The 20,117-nt window shown below is 42.7% G+C and overlaps 2 protein-coding genes across 2 annotated transcripts; both read right to left on the minus strand.

Annotated features, from left to right (window-relative positions):
- Positions 1–9,021: 9,021 nt before the first annotated feature.
- Positions 9,022–9,837, minus strand: LOC139386589 (C-C motif chemokine 20-like). Its single transcript, XM_071132267.1, has 4 exons — positions 9,750–9,837; positions 9,514–9,625; positions 9,209–9,286; positions 9,022–9,058 (listed from the first exon to the last, which is right to left on the minus strand). The coding sequence occupies exons 1-4, from the start codon at positions 9,835–9,837 to the stop codon at positions 9,022–9,024; spliced, it is 315 nt and encodes a 104-aa protein (XP_070988368.1).
- A 9,027-nt stretch (positions 9,838–18,864) lies between these two features.
- On the minus strand, positions 18,865–19,680 carry LOC139386590 (C-C motif chemokine 20-like). Its single transcript, XM_071132268.1, has 4 exons — positions 19,593–19,680; positions 19,357–19,468; positions 19,052–19,129; positions 18,865–18,901 (listed from the first exon to the last, which is right to left on the minus strand). Exons 1-4 carry the CDS (start codon positions 19,678–19,680, stop codon positions 18,865–18,867), a joined length of 315 nt encoding a protein of 104 aa, XP_070988369.1.
- Positions 19,681–20,117: the final 437 nt, after the last annotated feature.

Here is a 20,117-nt window from a genome sequence, read left to right on the forward strand (position 1 = left end):
CTCTTCTTCTGTGGTGCTGTGATGTGACGAGCTGCTGTCTTCAGACAAAGAGCTTCAGTGGCTGTGTGAGGTCCTACTCCTCACCAGAGCCATATATATACTCCTGGTGCAGGTAGAGAGAGGTGAAATGGACTTTCCTACCCACGCCTTAAAACCAAAGTTCCACGGCAGAATTTCCCCATCACATTCCCCAATGAGCAAAAAAGGGAAACAAGATTCTTGAACGGAACAAGAGGGAGACTGTTTGAACAACTTTTACATGTTTATTTACATACAGCATTTATTCTGAGCTGATTGAAATGCACGACAATATTAGTGTACCTAAATGCTTGTACCTTTGTTGAAGTCTCCTGGGTTAAGGAATACATTTTTGGATTATGTTAAGTGAGTTTGTGTTTTATATTATATCTCAGTATTTCATTATTCTGGTGCTGGGGACCCAAAGGGTTTAGTTTTGCCCCAAATGCTACACACCTGATTCCACGAATTACCTCATCATCAAAACCCTGCTCAGACGTTGCATGCATCAACCAATAGTTGTGTGGGATGTCATCGGCCGTGCTGTCTAGCATCAGATTGCTAATAGAACATGTGGTTAGTTCATACTTAAAATACCTATCCAGGCATTGTAAGACCTAGCATGCATCTGCAACGCCTAGGCAGAGGAACACTCCCAATGATTAGTGGAATCAGGTATCTAGTGCTACGGCAATAACAGAAAAGTGCACACCTTTTGGGTCCCCATTAAGAAACACCGTTCTATCCTATGATCCTATATGAACTAGTTATAAATACAAGGAGTGCAGGGTGAATTACATGCCAACCACTGTACCTCAATTGAACAATATATCAATTCTACATTATAATGTCCTTTAACCCTCATAACCAAAGGATGTGGGAGATGTCAATCAAATAAAAACCTTTGTATTTTGATTCAGACAGAGAATAACTGTGGTCTCAAATCAATAGCCTGTTTACGCACCCATTCGTCAATCTAAGTGACAGTAAATAAAATCCCCATCAAAATACGTCAGTTTAAATGAGAGATATCAGATTTTTGAATGAGCTTCTTCTCAATCCACCACATCCACATGTGCAGTGAAAGATGTCAGACCATGAGAATTCGCCAAAATCTGTCTTCTCACAAAAACGTCTGTAGCGTCTGAATGGTTCTCCGGATCTCTGTTTTGATCTACGCCCCCCACAAGTAACACTGATGTGTCAACTTCTGTCTGTAGTGTCTGAACCATTTGGACTAGAAACTAATACTCCAGTACTACCACACTGACTCTCACCAACACAATGGTGTTCTCCGTCCAACGCTCTAACCACTAGGCTACCCTGCCGCCCCTATAGGCAGAGTGACTCCACCTCAAGAGTTGTATTTGGCGAAAGGCTCGGCATACGCATACTCAAGCTCACTGGCTATCATTCTGGCAAATGAGAAATAAGTGCACTTAGGCTATCCGGAAGGCCAAAGGCAGTTACTTTAAGGAGAAGTTCTCTCTCTGTGGGTCTAACCCCAAAAAGTTCTGCAAAATGGTTCAAGACCAGGAGAATAAACCCTCCTCCTCCCAGCTGCCCATTGATAATGTGGCTGTTACTGACAAGAAGCACATGGCTGAGCTCTATAATCACCACTTCAAGTCAGGATTCCTCAATTTAATTCTCAATTTACATCAACAACATAGCTCAGGCAGTAGGAAGCTCTCTCATCCATTTATATGCAGATGATACAGTCTTATACTCAGCTGGCCCCTCCCCAGAGTTTGTGTTAAACATTCTACATCAAAGCTTTCTTAGTGTCCAACAAGCTTTCTCTACCCTTAACCTTGTTCTGAACACCTCCAAAACAAAGGTCATGTGGTTTGGTAGGAAGAATGCCCCTCTCCCCACAGGTGTTATTACTACCTCTGAGGGTTTAGAGCTGGAGGTAGTCACATCATACAAGTACTTGGGAGTACGGCTAGACTGTGCACTGTCCTTCTCTCAGCACATATCAAAGCTGCAGGCTAAGGTTAAATCTAGAGTTGGTTTCCTGTATCGTAATCCCTCATCTTTCACTCCAGCTTCCAAAATAACCCTGATTCAGATGACCATCCTACCCATGCTAGATTACGGAGACATCATTTATAGATCGACAGATAAGGGTGCTCTCGAGCAACTAGACGTTCTTTACCATTCGGCGATCAGACTTTCCACCAATGCTCCTTAAATGACACATCACTGCACTCTATACTCCTCTGTAAACTGGTCATCTCTGTAAACCCGTCGCAAGACCCACTGGTTGATGTTTATTAATTAAACCATCTTAGGCCTCACTCCCCCCTATCTGAGATATCTACTGCAGCCCTCATCCTCCACATACAACACCCGTTCTGCCCGTCACATTGTGTTAAATGTCCCCAAAGCACACACATCCCTGGGTCGCTCCTTTTTTCAGTTCGCTGCAGCTAGCGACTGGAACGAGCTGCAACAAACACTCAAACTGGACTGATTTATCTCAATCTCTTCATTCAAAGTCTCAATCATGGACACTCTTACTGACAGTTGTGGCTGCTTTGTGTGATGTATTGTTGTCTCTACCTTCTTGACCTTTGTGCTGTTGTCTGTGCCCAATAATGTTTGTACCCTGTTTTGTGCTGCTGCCATGTTGTGTTGCTACCATGTGTTGTCGTGTGTTGCTGCCTTGCTATGTTGTTGTCTTAGGTCTCTCTTTATGTAGTGTTGTCTCTCTTGTCGTTGGTGTGATTTGTCCTATATTTACATTGTATTTATTTAACATTTATATAACATCTGCTAACCATGTGTATGTGACCAATAACATCTGCTAACCATGTGTATGTGACCAATAACATCTGCTAACCATGTGTATGTGACCAATAACATCTGCTAACCATGTGTATGTGACCAATAACATCTGCTAACCATGTGTATGTGACCAATAACATCTGCTAACCATGTGTATGTGACCAATACATTTTGCTTTGGATTTGATTTGAATCACTTTTGGCAGCTATTACAGCGGTGAATCTTTCTGGGTCCCTAAGAGCTTTGCACACCTGGATTTTACAATATTTGTCCATTATTCCTTTAAATATTCTTCAGCCTCTGGTAAGTTGGTTGTTGATTATTGCTAGACAGTCATTTTGAAGTCTTGTCATAGATTTTCAAGGTGATTTAAGTCCAAACTGTAACTAGGCCCCTCAGGAACATTCACTATAACTCATACAGTAGGAATTCTAATCACAACTGACTAAATGTGTTTGAATTGAACAATCAAACTTCCTTTTAAAGCTACTTGTACATTACATCACATCATCCCAACGTTATGTAATACTCTATTATACAATGATAACATCTCCCTTAGAATTTTGCTGACATGCATTTTTTTTAACCTTAATTTAACTAGGCAAGTCAGTTAAGAACAATGTCTTATTTTCAATGACGGCCAAGGAACAGTGGGTTAACAGCCTTGTTCAGGGGCAGAATGACAGATTTGTACCTTGTCAGCTCAAGGATTTGAACTTGCAACCTTTCAAATACTAGCCCAATGCTCTAACCACTAGGCTACCCTGCCACATCATTGTATAGTTGCCGTAAATTCTTAATCCGGGCCCAGAGTGGAAGGGAGTTTACCAAGGTACCAACAATGTGACCTATGTGTCAAACTTCCCTGACCCAAATACATGTCAAGACTGAAGTTTCCACCTTGTTCCACAACCGCTGGGTCTACGGTCCAGAAAAGGGCATCATATTTCCAACTGAGAAAGTATTTAAACTAGAATTCCAGATCATTGGATCAGATCATCTAGGAATCTCATTCTGAGCAGAGAGTTCCAGGTATCTGTTGAACTTCACTGCCTGCCTCGACCTCTGAACCTGACAAGATGGTAAAGCTTGTTGTGACTCTCTCTACTCTGCTGCTGCTGTTGTTGGCACTGATGACTCTGGGTGAAACTAGTAAATAGGACAGGAACTGTCATCTAATGTGCTGTTTGCTACCATCAGTGTCAAAGCAAATCAAATCAAAGTTTATTTGTTACGTTCGCCGAATACACCTTTTTGAAATGCTTACTTACAAGCCCTGATCAACAGTGCAATTTTTTAGTAAAAAGTAGGTATTAGGTGAACAATAGATACGTAAAGAAATAAAAAATATCAGTAAAAGACAGTGAATAATGACAGTAGTGACGCCATAACAAGGCTATATACAGTAGGAAGGCTGTATACAGTATAGAGTCTATATACAGTAGCGAGGCTATATACAGACACTGGTTAGTCAGGCCAATTGAGGTAGTATGTACATAAATGTATAGTTAAAGTGACTATGCATATATGATAAACAGAGAGTAGCAGCAGCGTAAAAGAGGGGTTGGGGAGGAGACAATGTGAAGAGTCCGGGTGGCCATTTGATTACTTGTTCAGGAGTCTTATGGCTTGGGGGTAAAAGCCCCCCTCCAAAGGAGCGGACTCCGGCCGCAAACCTGAACCTATAGGGGAGAGTCCGGGTGGGCATCTACTCTCGGTGGGGGCTCCGGTGCGGGACGCAGACCCCGCTCCGCTTGAGGCCCCGCCCACTTCGGTGGCGCCTCTCGTGCAGGGATAGTCGCCGGGACCTCCGGACCGTAGATCGTCGCCAGAGGCTCTGGACTGGGAACCCTCGCTGAAGGCTCTGGACTGGGAGCCCTTGCCGAAGGCTCCGGACTGGGAACCCTCACCGCAGGCTCCGGACTGATGACCGTCGCCAGAGGCGCCGAACTGGGGATCGTCGCCGGAGGCTCTGGACTGGGGACTGTCGCCGGAGGCTCCGGACTGGGGACCGTCGCCGGAGGCTCTGGACTGGGGACCGTCGCCGTAGGCTCCGGACTGGGGACCGTTGCCGGAGGCTCTGGACTGGGGACCGTCGTCGGAGACTCCGGGATGGGGACCGTTGCTGGAGGCTCCTTTTCCTGGATCATCACTGCAGGCTTCGTGCCATGGATCATCACTACAGGCTCCGGGCCATGGATCATCACTGGAGGCTTCGTGCCATGGATCATCACTGGAGGCTTCGTGCCATGGATCATCACTACAGGCTCCGGGCCATGGATCATCACTGGAGGTTTCGTGCCATGGATCCTCACTGCAGGCTCCGGGCCATGGATCATCACTGGAGGCTTCGTGCCATGGATCATCACTGGAGGCTTCGGGCCATGGATCATCACTGGAGGCTTCGTGCCATGGATCATCACTGGAGGCTTTGTACATGGAGCCGGAACAGGTCTCATCGGACTGAGGAGACGTACTAGAAGCCTGGTGCGTGGAACTGGAACAGGTCTCACGGACTGGGGAGATGCACTGGACGCCTGGTGCGTGGAGCAGGCACCGGATACACTGGGCAGTGGAGTCGCACTGGAGGTCTCAAGCGTAGAGCTGGCACAACCAGTCCTGGCTGGATGCTTACTTTCGGGGTGCTGGCACAGGACGCACTGGGCAGTGAAGGCGCACCGGAGACACAGTACACAGAGCCGGCGCAGGATATCCTGGGCCGAAGAGACGCACCGGAGACCAGGAGCGCTGAGCCGACACCATCCGACCTGGCTGAATGCCCACTCTAGCACGGCAAATGGGAGGAGCTGGCACAGAGCGTACCGCTGTGGTTTTAGCCTGCAATATGGGTTCCGTTATAATCACAGACAATATTTTGACAGTTTTGGAAACTTTAGAGTGTTTTCTATCCTAATCTGACAATTATATGCATATTCTAGATTCTGGGCCTGAGAAATAGGCAGACCATGTTGCTCTCAATTACGAGAGGGCCAAGGTTTGAGACCAGACTGCTGAATCTTTTAACCATCCCACGTGGTTAAACTCTTAGACTATCGATACCGGCAGAATAAGAATAAGTCTTTGATATTAATTACTAGTCTGCAGCTAGGAATTTGGTATAATTGAACGGGAAAATCGACAACCGCCGAAAACATCTATTCTATAACGACCTGAATGAATGTCACTCTGAACTACCCATTCTAACCACGCCAGAGAGAGAGAGAGGTCGGATACTCTCCAACAGATCAAACTTTTTAACAGAGATCCCGACGACACACTGAGCGGAAATATATATATTGATTGCAATTGTTCCCGAATGAGTGAGCGTTCATGTGCAAAGGATTAGCATTTCAATTGTTATAATTATCAACTATGTGTTGTCTTATCTCAGTCGACCCCCACTTCCCTTTTGTCTAACAAGCCGCCATGCCTATTTAGCCCACTAGGGCACATTCCCTATAATTTCTTGAAACCATATTTACTTTGTTTGTTTGTGTGTGCACTTCTGTGATTGTTTAGTTAGTTAATAAATAAATGATTTAAGACAATTGATGTATGGATGACTCATAGTGAAGACGGGGTTCGTGCAGATAACAAACAATTTACGACATTTGGAATGAGACTAACATAAAATAAATAAGTCATTATTCAGAAGACTAATTGATCAGATATTAAAATATCTGAAAAGTTATATTAGGAAAATTATAACTTTGTAATCTGAATATTTTAATTTCCCCCTGACTTCCTAGTTAATTCCATTTTCCTGATTAGTTAATCACGAAATTCTAATTACAGAGAATCTTTGCTAAAAACTAAAAGTCTTCAGTTAATGATAGTAAAAACACGACACCTCTCATGGTGTAGTGTCCTCTACAGTTACTACATCCACCCACTGGTGACCTCTCATGGTGTATTGTCCTCCACAGTTACTATACGATATTTTCTCTGTCTGTCTGCTTCATCAGTTAGTATCTGTCATTGTGCTGTCCAAAAAAAAGTAACCTTTATTTAACTAGGCAAGTCAGTTAAACCTCTTTGGGATTGGCGCAATAGACGCAATAGATAGACGCAAATGTCTCAACTGGCCAATTGCAAGGCAAAATGCAGAGCTCCAGATTCAAATAAAATACTATGAAATTCAAACTTTCATTAAATCACACATGTAAGATATTCAATTAAAGCTACACTCGTGAACCCAGCCAACATGTCAGATTTAAAAATGCTTTTTGGCGAAAGCATAAGAAGCTATTATCTTATAGCCTGCACCATCTGCACCAGCAGTAAACAAAGGAGTTAGCATATTTCAACCCTACAGGCGCTACACAAAACGCTGAAATAAAATATAAAACATGCATTACCTTTGACAAGCTTCTTTTGTTGGCACTCCAATATGTCCCATAAATATCACAATTGGTCCTTTTGTTCGATTAATTCCGTCCATATATATCCAAAATCTCCATTTATAAAGCGCATTTGATCCAGAAAAAAACAGCTTACAAAAAACGCAACGTCACTACAAAATATTTCAAACGTTGCCTATAAACTTTGCCAAACTATTTCAAACTACTTTTGTAATACAAATTTAGGTATTTTTAAACGTTAATAATCGATCAAATTGTAGTCGGGTCTTTCTGTGTTCAATACAGGAATGAAAACAAACCAGCACTGCTTTTCACGTCTTGCACAACTCACAAAAGTGTCCCTAGTTCCGAGTTGGCCTACTTCTTCATTGCACAAAGGAACAACCACAACCAAATTCCAAAGACTGGTGAAATCCAGGGGAAGCGGTAGGAACTGAAAACAGGTTCCTATGAAATATCCCTTGGCAAAGACAACTCAGGGAACGGAGAGGGCTAAAAAAAATAACTAATCTGAACAGTTAGTCCTCTGGGTTTTGCCTGCTACATAAGTTCTGGTATACTTACAGACATCATTCAACAGTTTTAGAAACTTCAGAGTGTTTTCTATCCAAATCTATGAATAATATGCATATCTTATATTCTTGGCATGAGTAGCAGGAAGTTGAAATTGGGCACGCTATTTATTCAAAAGTGAAAATTCTGCCCCCTAGCCCAAAGAGGTTTTAAGAACAAATTCTTATTTGTAATGACGGCCTAAACCGGCCGGTTGTGGTACAGCCTGGATTCAAACCAGGGATGTCTGTAGTGACACCTCAAGCACTGAGATGTAGTGCCTTAGACCGCTGTGGCACTCAGGAGCCCCACTCATACCACACAAGATGAAGACACAAAAGAAGTGAGAATTCTTAGTAAAATATATGATTTATTATATATATAAAATGTAACAGTAACTGTTAAATATAACAGATGTGATCAATGATCTGATCATACACAAGACCTTTATGAATAAAAGGGTTAGAACATGTGATTTCTGATGCTCATACAACAAGATTATACCATTAAACTCTGCCAACACAGATGATTTCACATACAATGTGATAAAATGCTGGGTTCGTTGTCTGAGTCAGGCTCAGGACACAGGTTTGAGAAAACACAAAAGACTTTACTCAAAATATTCAAAACTGGAATATCTCCAACAAGGAAACATAACGTATAGAGAAAAACCCTCCAACACACACGGTAACACAAAACAATCACGGATGAAACAGAAAGGTAGACGAGAGGGTAAATAAGGAACATAATAAGGGAATAGAAATCAGGTGTGTGTAGTCAAGACAAAACAAAAGGAAAAAGGAAACATGGATCGGTGATGACTAGAAAGCCGGTGACGCCGACCGCCAAACGTCGCCCCAACAAGGAGAGGAGCCGACCTCAGCCGAAGTCATGACATACAAATAGGTTATGTAAAATAATAAACTAGGTGGTTCCAGCCCTGAATGCTGATTGGCTGACAACTGTAGTATGTCAGACCATATACTATCGGTATGACAATAAATCATATTTTTACTGCTCTAATTATGTTTGTAACCAGTTTATAATAGCAATAAGGCTCCTCAGGGGTTTGTCATATGTGGCCAATATACCACGGCTAAGGGCTGTGTCCAGGTGCTCCGCGTTGTTTATATTCTTCATTTATTATCCTTTTCAGCACAGAGAAATGTCTGATAAAATTCAGGTAGTTGGATATCCTTAGAGATAGCAGGCTTCCAGCATGTTTGCATTCTCCTCCGTCAATGAAGATAGCAACACAAACTCTTCGTCCCGTGTACCCTTGTGATGAACACTATTCCTATGACCTTTTCTTGTTCAATCGTTCCGCTCTCTCCCTGTAGAGAAGAAATAAAGTTATGTCATCCATTTCTTATACCATCGTTTTACCTAATATCCTTATGATAAACCCTACACACACTGTCAGTATAATTCAATTCCAAGGAGCCAAATCATTTTATCCTGAATAAATATGAATGAATTCTTACCTCAGCTTGCGAACAGCTTTCATAACCCAGTCCTTGGTGGGATCCACACATTGGAATCTCCCTCTGACAGTGTGGAAACTGGAAGAGAACATGTTGAGGAGACAACATCAGTCAATCATCTGTGCTTTATAGGCTTACATCTCTATAATATCACATCGCAAATGAAGCAATGCATTTGTTGTACAATTATTTTATACTTAATGATATACTTAAATTGAAGAAATACTACATGTGTTACAATTAATGTTATCATTTTACTTGCAATTTGTCCCAGTTCTACTGTTAGGCCTTCCAGAGTCACTCACATGATAGCATCAATGTTGCACCCGTCAATCACTGTCTGTATGGAAAAGCCAAGGATGAGACGGATGGCCATCCTACCCTGGGAGTAACTCGTACAACAGCCTCTAGGAAAACCTATTGAGCAAAAAGACAAGAAACTTTATCTTGTATGGCAATTAAAAAACACCATTTGCAAAAAACAAGGAGAGAGGGAGACAGACAGACGGACTGAGACAAAACTTTCACATCCAATATTGACCTTGTTTAGCTGCAGAAACCTCGGCAGCAAACAGCCCCACAGCCAGGAGCACGAGCAGCACAATAACAGGGGCTCTGATCTGGGCCATCTCTTCTTCTGTGGTGCTGTGATGTGACGAGCTGCTGTCTTCAGACAAAGAGCTTCAGTGGCTGTGTGAGGTCCTACTCCTCACCAGAGCCATATATATACTCCTGGTGCAGGTAGAGAGAGGTGAAATGGACTTTCCTACCCACGCCTTAAAACCAAAGTTCCACGGCAGAATTTCCCCATCACATTCCCCAATGAGCAAAAAAGGGAAACAAGATTCTTGAACGGAACAAGAGGGAGACTGTTTGAACAACTTTTACATGTTTATTTACATACAGCATTTATTCTGAGCTGATTGAAATGCACGACAATATTAGTGTACCTAAATGCTTGTACCTTTGTTGAAGTCTCCTGGGTTAAGGAATACATTTTTGGATTATGTTAAGTGAGTTTGTGTTTTATATTATATCTCAGTATTTCATTATTCTGGTGCTGGGGACCCAAAGGGTTTAGTTTTGCCCCAAATGCTACACACCTGATTCCACGAATTACCTCATCATCAAAACCCTGCTCAGACGTTGCATGCATCAACCAATAGTTGTGTGGGATGTCATCGGCCGTGCTGTCTAGCATCAGATTGCTAATAGAACATGTGGTTAGTTCATACTTAAAATACCTATCCAGGCATTGTAAGACCTAGCATGCATCTGCAACGCCTAGGCAGAGGAACACTCCCAATGATTAGTGGAATCAGGTATCTAGTGCTACGGCAATAACAGAAAAGTGCACACCTTTTGGGTCCCCATTAAGAAACACCGTTCTATCCTATGATCCTATATGAACTAGTTATAAATACAAGGAGTGCAGGGTGAATTACATGCCAACCACTGTACCTCAATTGAACAATATATCAATTCTACATTATAATGTCCTTTAACCCTCATAACCAAAGGATGTGGGAGATGTCAATCAAATAAAAACCTTTGTATTTTGATTCAGACAGAGAATAACTGTGGTCTCAAATCAATAGCCTGTTTACGCACCCATTCGTCAATCTAAGTGACAGTAAATAAAATCCCCATCAAAATACGTCAGTTTAAATGAGAGATATCAGATTTTTGAATGAGCTTCTTCTCAATCCACCACATCCACATGTGCAGTGAAAGATGTCAGACCATGAGAATTCGCCAAAATCTGTCTTCTCACAAAAACGTCTGTAGCGTCTGAATGGTTCTCCGGATCTCTGTTTTGATCTACGCCCCCCACAAGTAACACTGATGTGTCAACTTCTGTCTGTAGTGTCTGAACCATTTGGACTAGAAACTAATACTCCAGTACTACCACACTGACTCTCACCAACACAATGGTGTTCTCCGTCCAACGCTCTAACCACTAGGCTACCCTGCCGCCCCTATAGGCAGAGTGACTCCACCTCAAGAGTTGTATTTGGCGAAAGGCTCGGCATACGCATACTCAAGCTCACTGGCTATCATTCTGGCAAATGAGAAATAAGTGCACTTAGGCTATCCGGAAGGCCAAAGGCAGTTACTTTAAGGAGAAGTTCTCTCTCTGTGGGTCTAACCCCAAAAAGTTCTGCAAAATGGTTCAAGACCAGGAGAATAAACCCTCCTCCTCCCAGCTGCCCATTGATAATGTGGCTGTTACTGACAAGAAGCACATGGCTGAGCTCTATAATCACCACTTCAAGTCAGGATTCCTCAATTTAATTCTCAATTTACATCAACAACATAGCTCAGGCAGTAGGAAGCTCTCTCATCCATTTATATGCAGATGATACAGTCTTATACTCAGCTGGCCCCTCCCCAGAGTTTGTGTTAAACATTCTACATCAAAGCTTTCTTAGTGTCCAACAAGCTTTCTCTACCCTTAACCTTGTTCTGAACACCTCCAAAACAAAGGTCATGTGGTTTGGTAGGAAGAATGCCCCTCTCCCCACAGGTGTTATTACTACCTCTGAGGGTTTAGAGCTGGAGGTAGTCACATCATACAAGTACTTGGGAGTACGGCTAGACTGTGCACTGTCCTTCTCTCAGCACATATCAAAGCTGCAGGCTAAGGTTAAATCTAGAGTTGGTTTCCTGTATCGTAATCCCTCATCTTTCACTCCAGCTTCCAAAATAACCCTGATTCAGATGACCATCCTACCCATGCTAGATTACGGAGACATCATTTATAGATCGACAGATAAGGGTGCTCTCGAACAACTAGACGTTCTTTACCATTCGGCGATCAGACTTTCCACCAATGCTCCTTAAATGACACATCACTGCACTCTATACTCCTCTGTAAACTGGTCATCTCTGTAAACCCGTCGCAAGACCCACTGGTTGATGTTTATTAATTAAACCATCTTAGGCCTCACTCCCCCCTATCTGAGATATCTACTGCAGCCCTCATCCTCCACATACAACACCCGTTCTGCCCGTCACATTGTGTTAAATGTCCCCAAAGCACACACATCCCTGGGTCGCTCCTTTTTTCAGTTCGCTGCAGCTAGCGACTGGAACGAGCTGCAACAAACACTCAAACTGGACTGATTTATCTCAATCTCTTCATTCAAAGTCTCAATCATGGACACTCTTACTGACAGTTGTGGCTGCTTTGTGTGATGTATTGTTGTCTCTACCTTCTTGACCTTTGTGCTGTTGTCTGTGCCCAATAATGTTTGTACCCTGTTTTGTGCTGCTGCCATGTTGTGTTGCTACCATGTGTTGTCGTGTGTTGCTGCCTTGCTATGTTGTTGTCTTAGGTCTCTCTTTATGTAGTGTTGTCTCTCTTGTCGTTGGTGTGATTTGTCCTATATTTACATTGTATTTATTTAACATTTATATAACATCTGCTAACCATGTGTATGTGACCAATAACATCTGCTAACCATGTGTATGTGACCAATAACATCTGCTAACCATGTGTATGTGACCAATAACATCTGCTAACCATGTGTATGTGACCAATAACATCTGCTAACCATGTGTATGTGACCAATAACATCTGCTAACCATGTGTATGTGACCAATACATTTTGCTTTGGATTTGATTTGAATCACTTTTGGCAGCTATTACAGCGGTGAATCTTTCTGGGTCCCTAAGAGCTTTGCACACCTGGATTTTACAATATTTGTCCATTATTCCTTTAAATATTCTTCAGCCTCTGGTAAGTTGGTTGTTGATTATTGCTAGACAGTCATTTTGAAGTCTTGTCATAGATTTTCAAGGTGATTTAAGTCCAAACTGTAACTAGGCCCCTCAGGAACATTCACTATAACTCATACAGTAGGAATTCTAATCACAACTGACTAAATGTGTTTGAATTGAACAATCAAACTTCCTTTTAAAGCTACTTGTACATTACATCACATCATCCCAACGTTATGTAATACTCTATTATACAATGATAACATCTCCCTTAGAATTTTGCTGACATGCATTTTTTTTAACCTTAATTTAACTAGGCAAGTCAGTTAAGAACAATGTCTTATTTTCAATGACGGCCAAGGAACAGTGGGTTAACAGCCTTGTTCAGGGGCAGAATGACAGATTTGTACCTTGTCAGCTCAAGGATTTGAACTTGCAACCTTTCAAATACTAGCCCAATGCTCTAACCACTAGGCTACCCTGCCACATCATTGTATAGTTGCCGTAAATTCTTAATCCGGGCCCAGAGTGGAAGGGAGTTTACCAAGGTACCAACAATGTGACCTATGTGTCAAACTTCCCTGACCCAAATACATGTCAAGACTGAAGTTTCCACCTTGTTCCACAACCGCTGGGTCTACGGTCCAGAAAAGGGCATCATATTTCCAACTGAGAAAGTATTTAAACTAGAATTCCAGATCATTGGATCAGATCATCTAGGAATCTCATTCTGAGCAGAGAGTTCCAGGTATCTGTTGAACTTCACTGCCTGCCTCGACCTCTGAACCTGACAAGATGGTAAAGCTTGTTGTGACTCTCTCTACTCTGCTGCTGCTGTTGTTGGCACTGATGACTCTGGGTGAAACTAGTAAATAGGACAGGAACTGTCATCTAATGTGCTGTTTGCTACCATCAGTGTCAAAGCAAATCAAATCAAAGTTTATTTGTTACGTTCGCCGAATACACCTTTTTGAAATGCTTACTTACAAGCCCTGATCAACAGTGCAATTTTTTAGTAAAAAGTAGGTATTAGGTGAACAATAGATACGTAAAGAAATAAAAAATATCAGTAAAAGACAGTGAATAATGACAGTAGTGACGCCATAACAAGGCTATATACAGTAGGAAGGCTGTATACAGTATAGAGTCTATATACAGTAGCGAGGCTATATACAGACACTGGTTAGTCAGGCCAATTGAGGTAGTATGTACATAAATGTATAGTTAAAGTGACTATGCATATATGATAAACAGAGAGTAGCAGCAGCGTAAAAGAGGGGTTGGGGAGGAGACAATGTGAAGAGTCCGGGTGGCCATTTGATTACTTGTTCAGGAGTCTTATGGCTTGGGGGTAAAAGCCCCCCTCCAAAGGAGCGGACTCCGGCCGCAAACCTGAACCTATAGGGGAGAGTCCGGGTGGGCATCTACTCTCGGTGGGGGCTCCGGTGCGGGACGCAGACCCCGCTCCGCTTGAGGCCCCGCCCACTTCGGTGGCGCCTCTCGTGCAGGGATAGTCGCCGGGACCTCCGGACCGTAGATCGTCGCCAGAGGCTCTGGACTGGGAACCCTCGCTGAAGGCTCTGGACTGGGAGCCCTTGCCGAAGGCTCCGGACTGGGAACCCTCACCGCAGGCTCCGGACTGATGACCGTCGCCAGAGGCGCCGAACTGGGGATCGTCGCCGGAGGCTCTGGACTGGGGACTGTCGCCGGAGGCTCCGGACTGGGGACCGTCGCCGGAGGCTCTGGACTGGGGACCGTCGCCGTAGGCTCCGGACTGGGGACCGTTGCCGGAGGCTCTGGACTGGGGACCGTCGTCGGAGACTCCGGGATGGGGACCGTTGCTGGAGGCTCCTTTTCCTGGATCATCACTGCAGGCTTCGTGCCATGGATCATCACTACAGGCTCCGGGCCATGGATCATCACTGGAGGCTTCGTGCCATGGATCATCACTGGAGGCTTCGTGCCATGGATCATCACTACAGGCTCCGGGCCATGGATCATCACTGGAGGTTTCGTGCCATGGATCCTCACTGCAGGCTCCGGGCCATGGATCATCACTGGAGGCTTCGTGCCATGGATCATCACTGGAGGCTTCGGGCCATGGATCATCACTGGAGGCTTCGTGCCATGGATCATCACTGGAGGCTTTGTACATGGAGCCGGAACAGGTCTCATCGGACTGAGGAGACGTACTAGAAGCCTGGTGCGTGGAACTGGAACAGGTCTCACGGACTGGGGAGATGCACTGGACGCCTGGTGCGTGGAGCAGGCACCGGATACACTGGGCAGTGGAGTCGCACTGGAGGTCTCAAGCGTAGAGCTGGCACAACCAGTCCTGGCTGGATGCTTACTTTCGGGGTGCTGGCACAGGACGCACTGGGCAGTGAAGGCGCACCGGAGACACAGTACACAGTGCCGGCGCAGGATATCCTGGGCCGAAGAGACGCACCGGAGACCAGGAGCGCTGAGCCGACACCATCCGACCTGGCTGAATGCCCACTCTAGCACGGCAAATGGGAGGAGCTGGCACAGAGCGTACCGCTGTGGTTTTAGCCTGCAATATGGGTTCCGTTATAATCACAGACAATATTTTGACAGTTTTGGAAACTTTAGAGTGTTTTCTATCCTAATCTGACAATTATATGCATATTCTAGATTCTGGGCCTGAGAAATAGGCAGACCATGTTGCTCTCAATTACGAGAGGGCCAAGGTTTGAGACCAGACTGCTGAATCTTTTAACCATCCCACGTGGTTAAACTCTTAGACTATCGATACCGGCAGAATAAGAATAAGTCTTTGATATTAATTACTAGTCTGCAGCTAGGAATTTGGTATAATTGAACGGGAAAATCGACAACCGCCGAAAACATCTATTCTATAACGACCTGAATGAATGTCACTCTGAACTACCCATTCTAACCACGCCAGAGAGAGAGAGAGGTCGGATACTCTCCAACAGATCAAACTTTTTAACAGAGATCCCGACGACACACTGAGCGGAAATATATATATTGATTGCAATTGTTCCCGAATGAGTGAGCGTTCATGTGCAAAGGATTAGCATTTCAATTGTTATAATTATCAACTATGTGTTGTCTTATCTCAGTCGACCCCCACTTCCCTTTTGTCTAACAAGCCGCCATGCCTATTTAGCCCACTAGGGCACATTCCCTATAATTTCTTGAAACCATATTTACTTATTTACTGTTTGTTTGTGTGTGCACTTCTGTGATTGTTTAGTTAGTTAATAAATAAATGATTTAAGACAATTGATGTATGGATGACTCATAGTGAAGACGGGGTTCGTGCAGATAACAAACAATTTACGACATTTGGAATGAGACTAACATAAAATAAATAAGTCATTATTCAGAAGACTAATTGATCAGATATTAAAATATCTGAAAAGTTATATTAGGAAAATTATAACTTTGTAATCTGAATATTTTAATTTCCCCCTGACTTCCTAGTTAATTCCATTTTCCTGATTAGTTAATCACGAAATTCTAATTACAGAGAATCTTTGCTAAAAACTAAAAGTCTTCAGTTAATGATAGTAAAAACACGACACCTCTCATGGTGTAGTGTCCTCTACAGTTACTACATCCACCCACTGGTGACCTCTCATGGTGTATTGTCCTCCACAGTTACTATACGATATTTTCTCTGTCTGTCTGCTTCATCAGTTAGTATCTGTCATTGTGCTGTCCAAAAAAAAGTAACCTTTATTTAACTAGGCAAGTCAGTTAAACCTCTTTGGGATTGGCGCAATAGACGCAATAGATAGACGCAAATGTCTCAACTGGCCAATTGCAAGGCAAAATGCAGAGCTCCAGATTCAAATAAAATACTATGAAATTCAAACTTTCATTAAATCACACATGTAAGATATTCAATTAAAGCTACACTCGTGAATCCAGCCAACATGTCAGATTTAAAAATGCTTTTTGGCGAAAGCATAAGAAGCTATTATCTTATAGCCTGCACCATCTGCACCAGCAGTAAACAAAGGAGTTAGCATATTTCAACCCTACAGGCGCTACACAAAACGCTGAAATAAAATATAAAACATGCATTACCTTTGACAAGCTTCTTTTGTTGGCACTCCAATATGTCCCATAAATATCACAATTGGTCCTTTTGTTCGATTAATTCCGTCCATATATATCCAAAATCTCCATTTATAAAGCGCATTTGATCCAGAAAAAAACAGCTTACAAAAAACGCAACGTCACTACAAAATATTTCAAACGTTGCCTATAAACTTTGCCAAACTATTTCAAACTACTTTTGTAATACAAATTTAGGTATTTTTAAACGTTAATAATCGATCAAATTGTAGTCGGGTCTTTCTGTGTTCAATACAGGAATGAAAACAAACCAGCACTGCTTTTCACGTCTTGCACAACTCACAAAAGTGTCCCTAGTTCCGAGTTGGCCTACTTCTTCATTGCACAAAGGAACAACCACAACCAAATTCCAAAGACTGGTGAAATCCAGGGGAAGCGGTAGGAACTGAAAACAGGTTCCTATGAAATATCCCTTGGCAAAGACAACTCAGGGAACGGAGAGGGCTAAAAAAAATAACTAATCTGAACAGTTAGTCCTCTGGGTTTTGCCTGCTACATAAGTTCTGGTATACTTACAGACATCATTCAACAGTTTTAGAAACTTCAGAGTGTTTTCTATCCAAATCTATGAATAATATGCATATCTTATATTCTTGGCATGAGTAGCAGGAAGTTGAAATTGGGCACGCTATTTATTCAAAAGTGAAAATTCTGCCCCCTAGCCCAAAGAGGTTTTAAGAACAAATTCTTATTTGTAATGACGGCCTAAACCGGCCGGTTGTGGTACAGCCTGGATTCAAACCAGGGATGTCTGTAGTGACACCTCAAGCACTGAGATGCAGTGCCTTAGACCGCTGTGGCACTCAGGAGCCCCACTCATACCACACAAGATGAAGACACAAAAGAAGTGAGAATTCTTAGTAAAATATATGATTTATTATATATATAAAATGTAACAGTAACTGTTAAATATAACAGATGTGATCAATGATCTGATCATACACAAGACCTTTATGAATAAAAGGGTTAGAACATGTGATTTCTGATGCTCATACAACAAGATTATACCATTAAACTCTGCCAACACAGATGATTTCACATACAATGTGATAAAATGCTGGGTTCGTTGTCTGAGTCAGGCTCAGGACACAGGTTTGAGAAAACACAAAAGACTTTACTCAAAATATTCAAAACTGGAATATCTCCAACAAGGAAACATAACGTATAGAGAAAAACCCTCCAACACACACGGTAACACAAAACAATCACGGATGAAACAGAAAGGTAGACGAGAGGGTAAATAAGGAACATAATAAGGGAATAGAAATCAGGTGTGTGTAGTCAAGACAAAACAAAAGGAAAAAGGAAACATGGATCGGTGATGACTAGAAAGCCGGTGACGCCGACCGCCAAACGTCGCCCCAACAAGGAGAGGAGCCGACCTCAGCCGAAGTCATGACATACAAATAGGTTATGTAAAATAATAAACTAGGTGGTTCCAGCCCTGAATGCTGATTGGCTGACAACTGTAGTATGTCAGACCATATACTATCGGTATGACAATAAATCATATTTTTACTGCTCTAATTATGTTTGTAACCAGTTTATAATAGCAATAAGGCTCCTCAGGGGTTTGTCATATGTGGCCAATATACCACGGCTAAGGGCTGTGTCCAGGTGCTCCGCGTTGTTTATATTCTTCATTTATTATCCTTTTCAGCACAGAGAAATGTCTGATAAAATTCAGGTAGTTGGATATCCTTAGAGATAGCAGGCTTCCAGCATGTTTGCATTCTCCTCCGTCAATGAAGATAGCAACACAAACTCTTCGTCCCGTGTACCCTTGTGATGAACACTATTCCTATGACCTTTTCTTGTTCAATCGTTCCGCTCTCTCCCTGTAGAGAAGAAATAAAGTTATGTCATCCATTTCTTATACCATCGTTTTACCTAATATCCTTATGATAAACCCTACACACACTGTCAGTATAATTCAATTCCAAGGAGCCAAATCATTTTATCCTGAATAAATATGAATGAATTCTTACCTCAGCTTGCGAACAGCTTTCATAACCCAGTCCTTGGTGGGATCCACACATTGGAATCTCCCTCTGACAGTGTGGAAACTGGAAGAGAACATGTTGAGGAGACAACATCAGTCAATCATCTGTGCTTTATAGGCTTACATCTCTATAATATCACATCGCAAATGAAGCAATGCATTTGTTGTACAATTATTTTATACTTAATGATATACTTAAATTGAAGAAATACTACATGTGTTACAATTAATGTTATCATTTTACTTGCAATTTGTCCCAGTTCTACTGTTAGGCCTTCCAGAGTCACTCACATGATAGCATCAATGTTGCACCCGTCAATCACTGTCTGTATGGAAAAGCCAAGGATGAGACGGATGGCCATCCTACCCTGGGAGTAACTCGTACAACAGCCTCTAGGAAAACCTATTGAGCAAAAAGACAAGAAACTTTATCTTGTATGGCAATTAAAAAACACCATTTGCAAAAAACAAGGAGAGAGGGAGACAGACAGACGGACTGAGACAAAACTTTCACATCCAATATTGACCTTGTTTAGCTGCAGAAACCTCGGCAGCAAACAGCCCCACAGCCAGGAGCACGAGCAGCACAATAACAGGGGCTCTGATCTGGGCCATCTCTTCTTCTGTGGTGCTGTGATGTGACGAGCTGCTGTCTTCAGACAAAGAGCTTCAGTGGCTGTGTGAGGTCCTACTCCTCACCAGAGCCATATATATACTCCTGGTGCAGGTAGAGAGAGGTGAAATGGACTTTCCTACCCACGCCTTAAAACCAAAGTTCCACGGCAGAATTTCCCCATCACATTCCCCAATGAGCAAAAAAGGGAAACAAGATTCTTGAACGGAACAAGAGGGAGACTGTTTGAACAACTTTTACATGTTTATTTACATACAGCATTTATTCTGAGCTGATTGAAATGCACGACAATATTAGTGTACCTAAATGCTTGTACCTTTGTTGAAGTCTCCTGGGTTAAGGAATACATTTTTGGATTATGTTAAGTGAGTTTGTGTTTTATATTATATCTCAGTATTTCATTATTCTGGTGCTGGGG

The sequence above is a fragment of the Oncorhynchus clarkii genome, chromosome 28 (assembly GCF_045791955.1).
Source record: "Oncorhynchus clarkii lewisi isolate Uvic-CL-2024 chromosome 28, UVic_Ocla_1.0, whole genome shotgun sequence".
Lineage (NCBI taxonomy): Eukaryota > Metazoa > Chordata > Actinopteri > Salmoniformes > Salmonidae > Oncorhynchus > Oncorhynchus clarkii.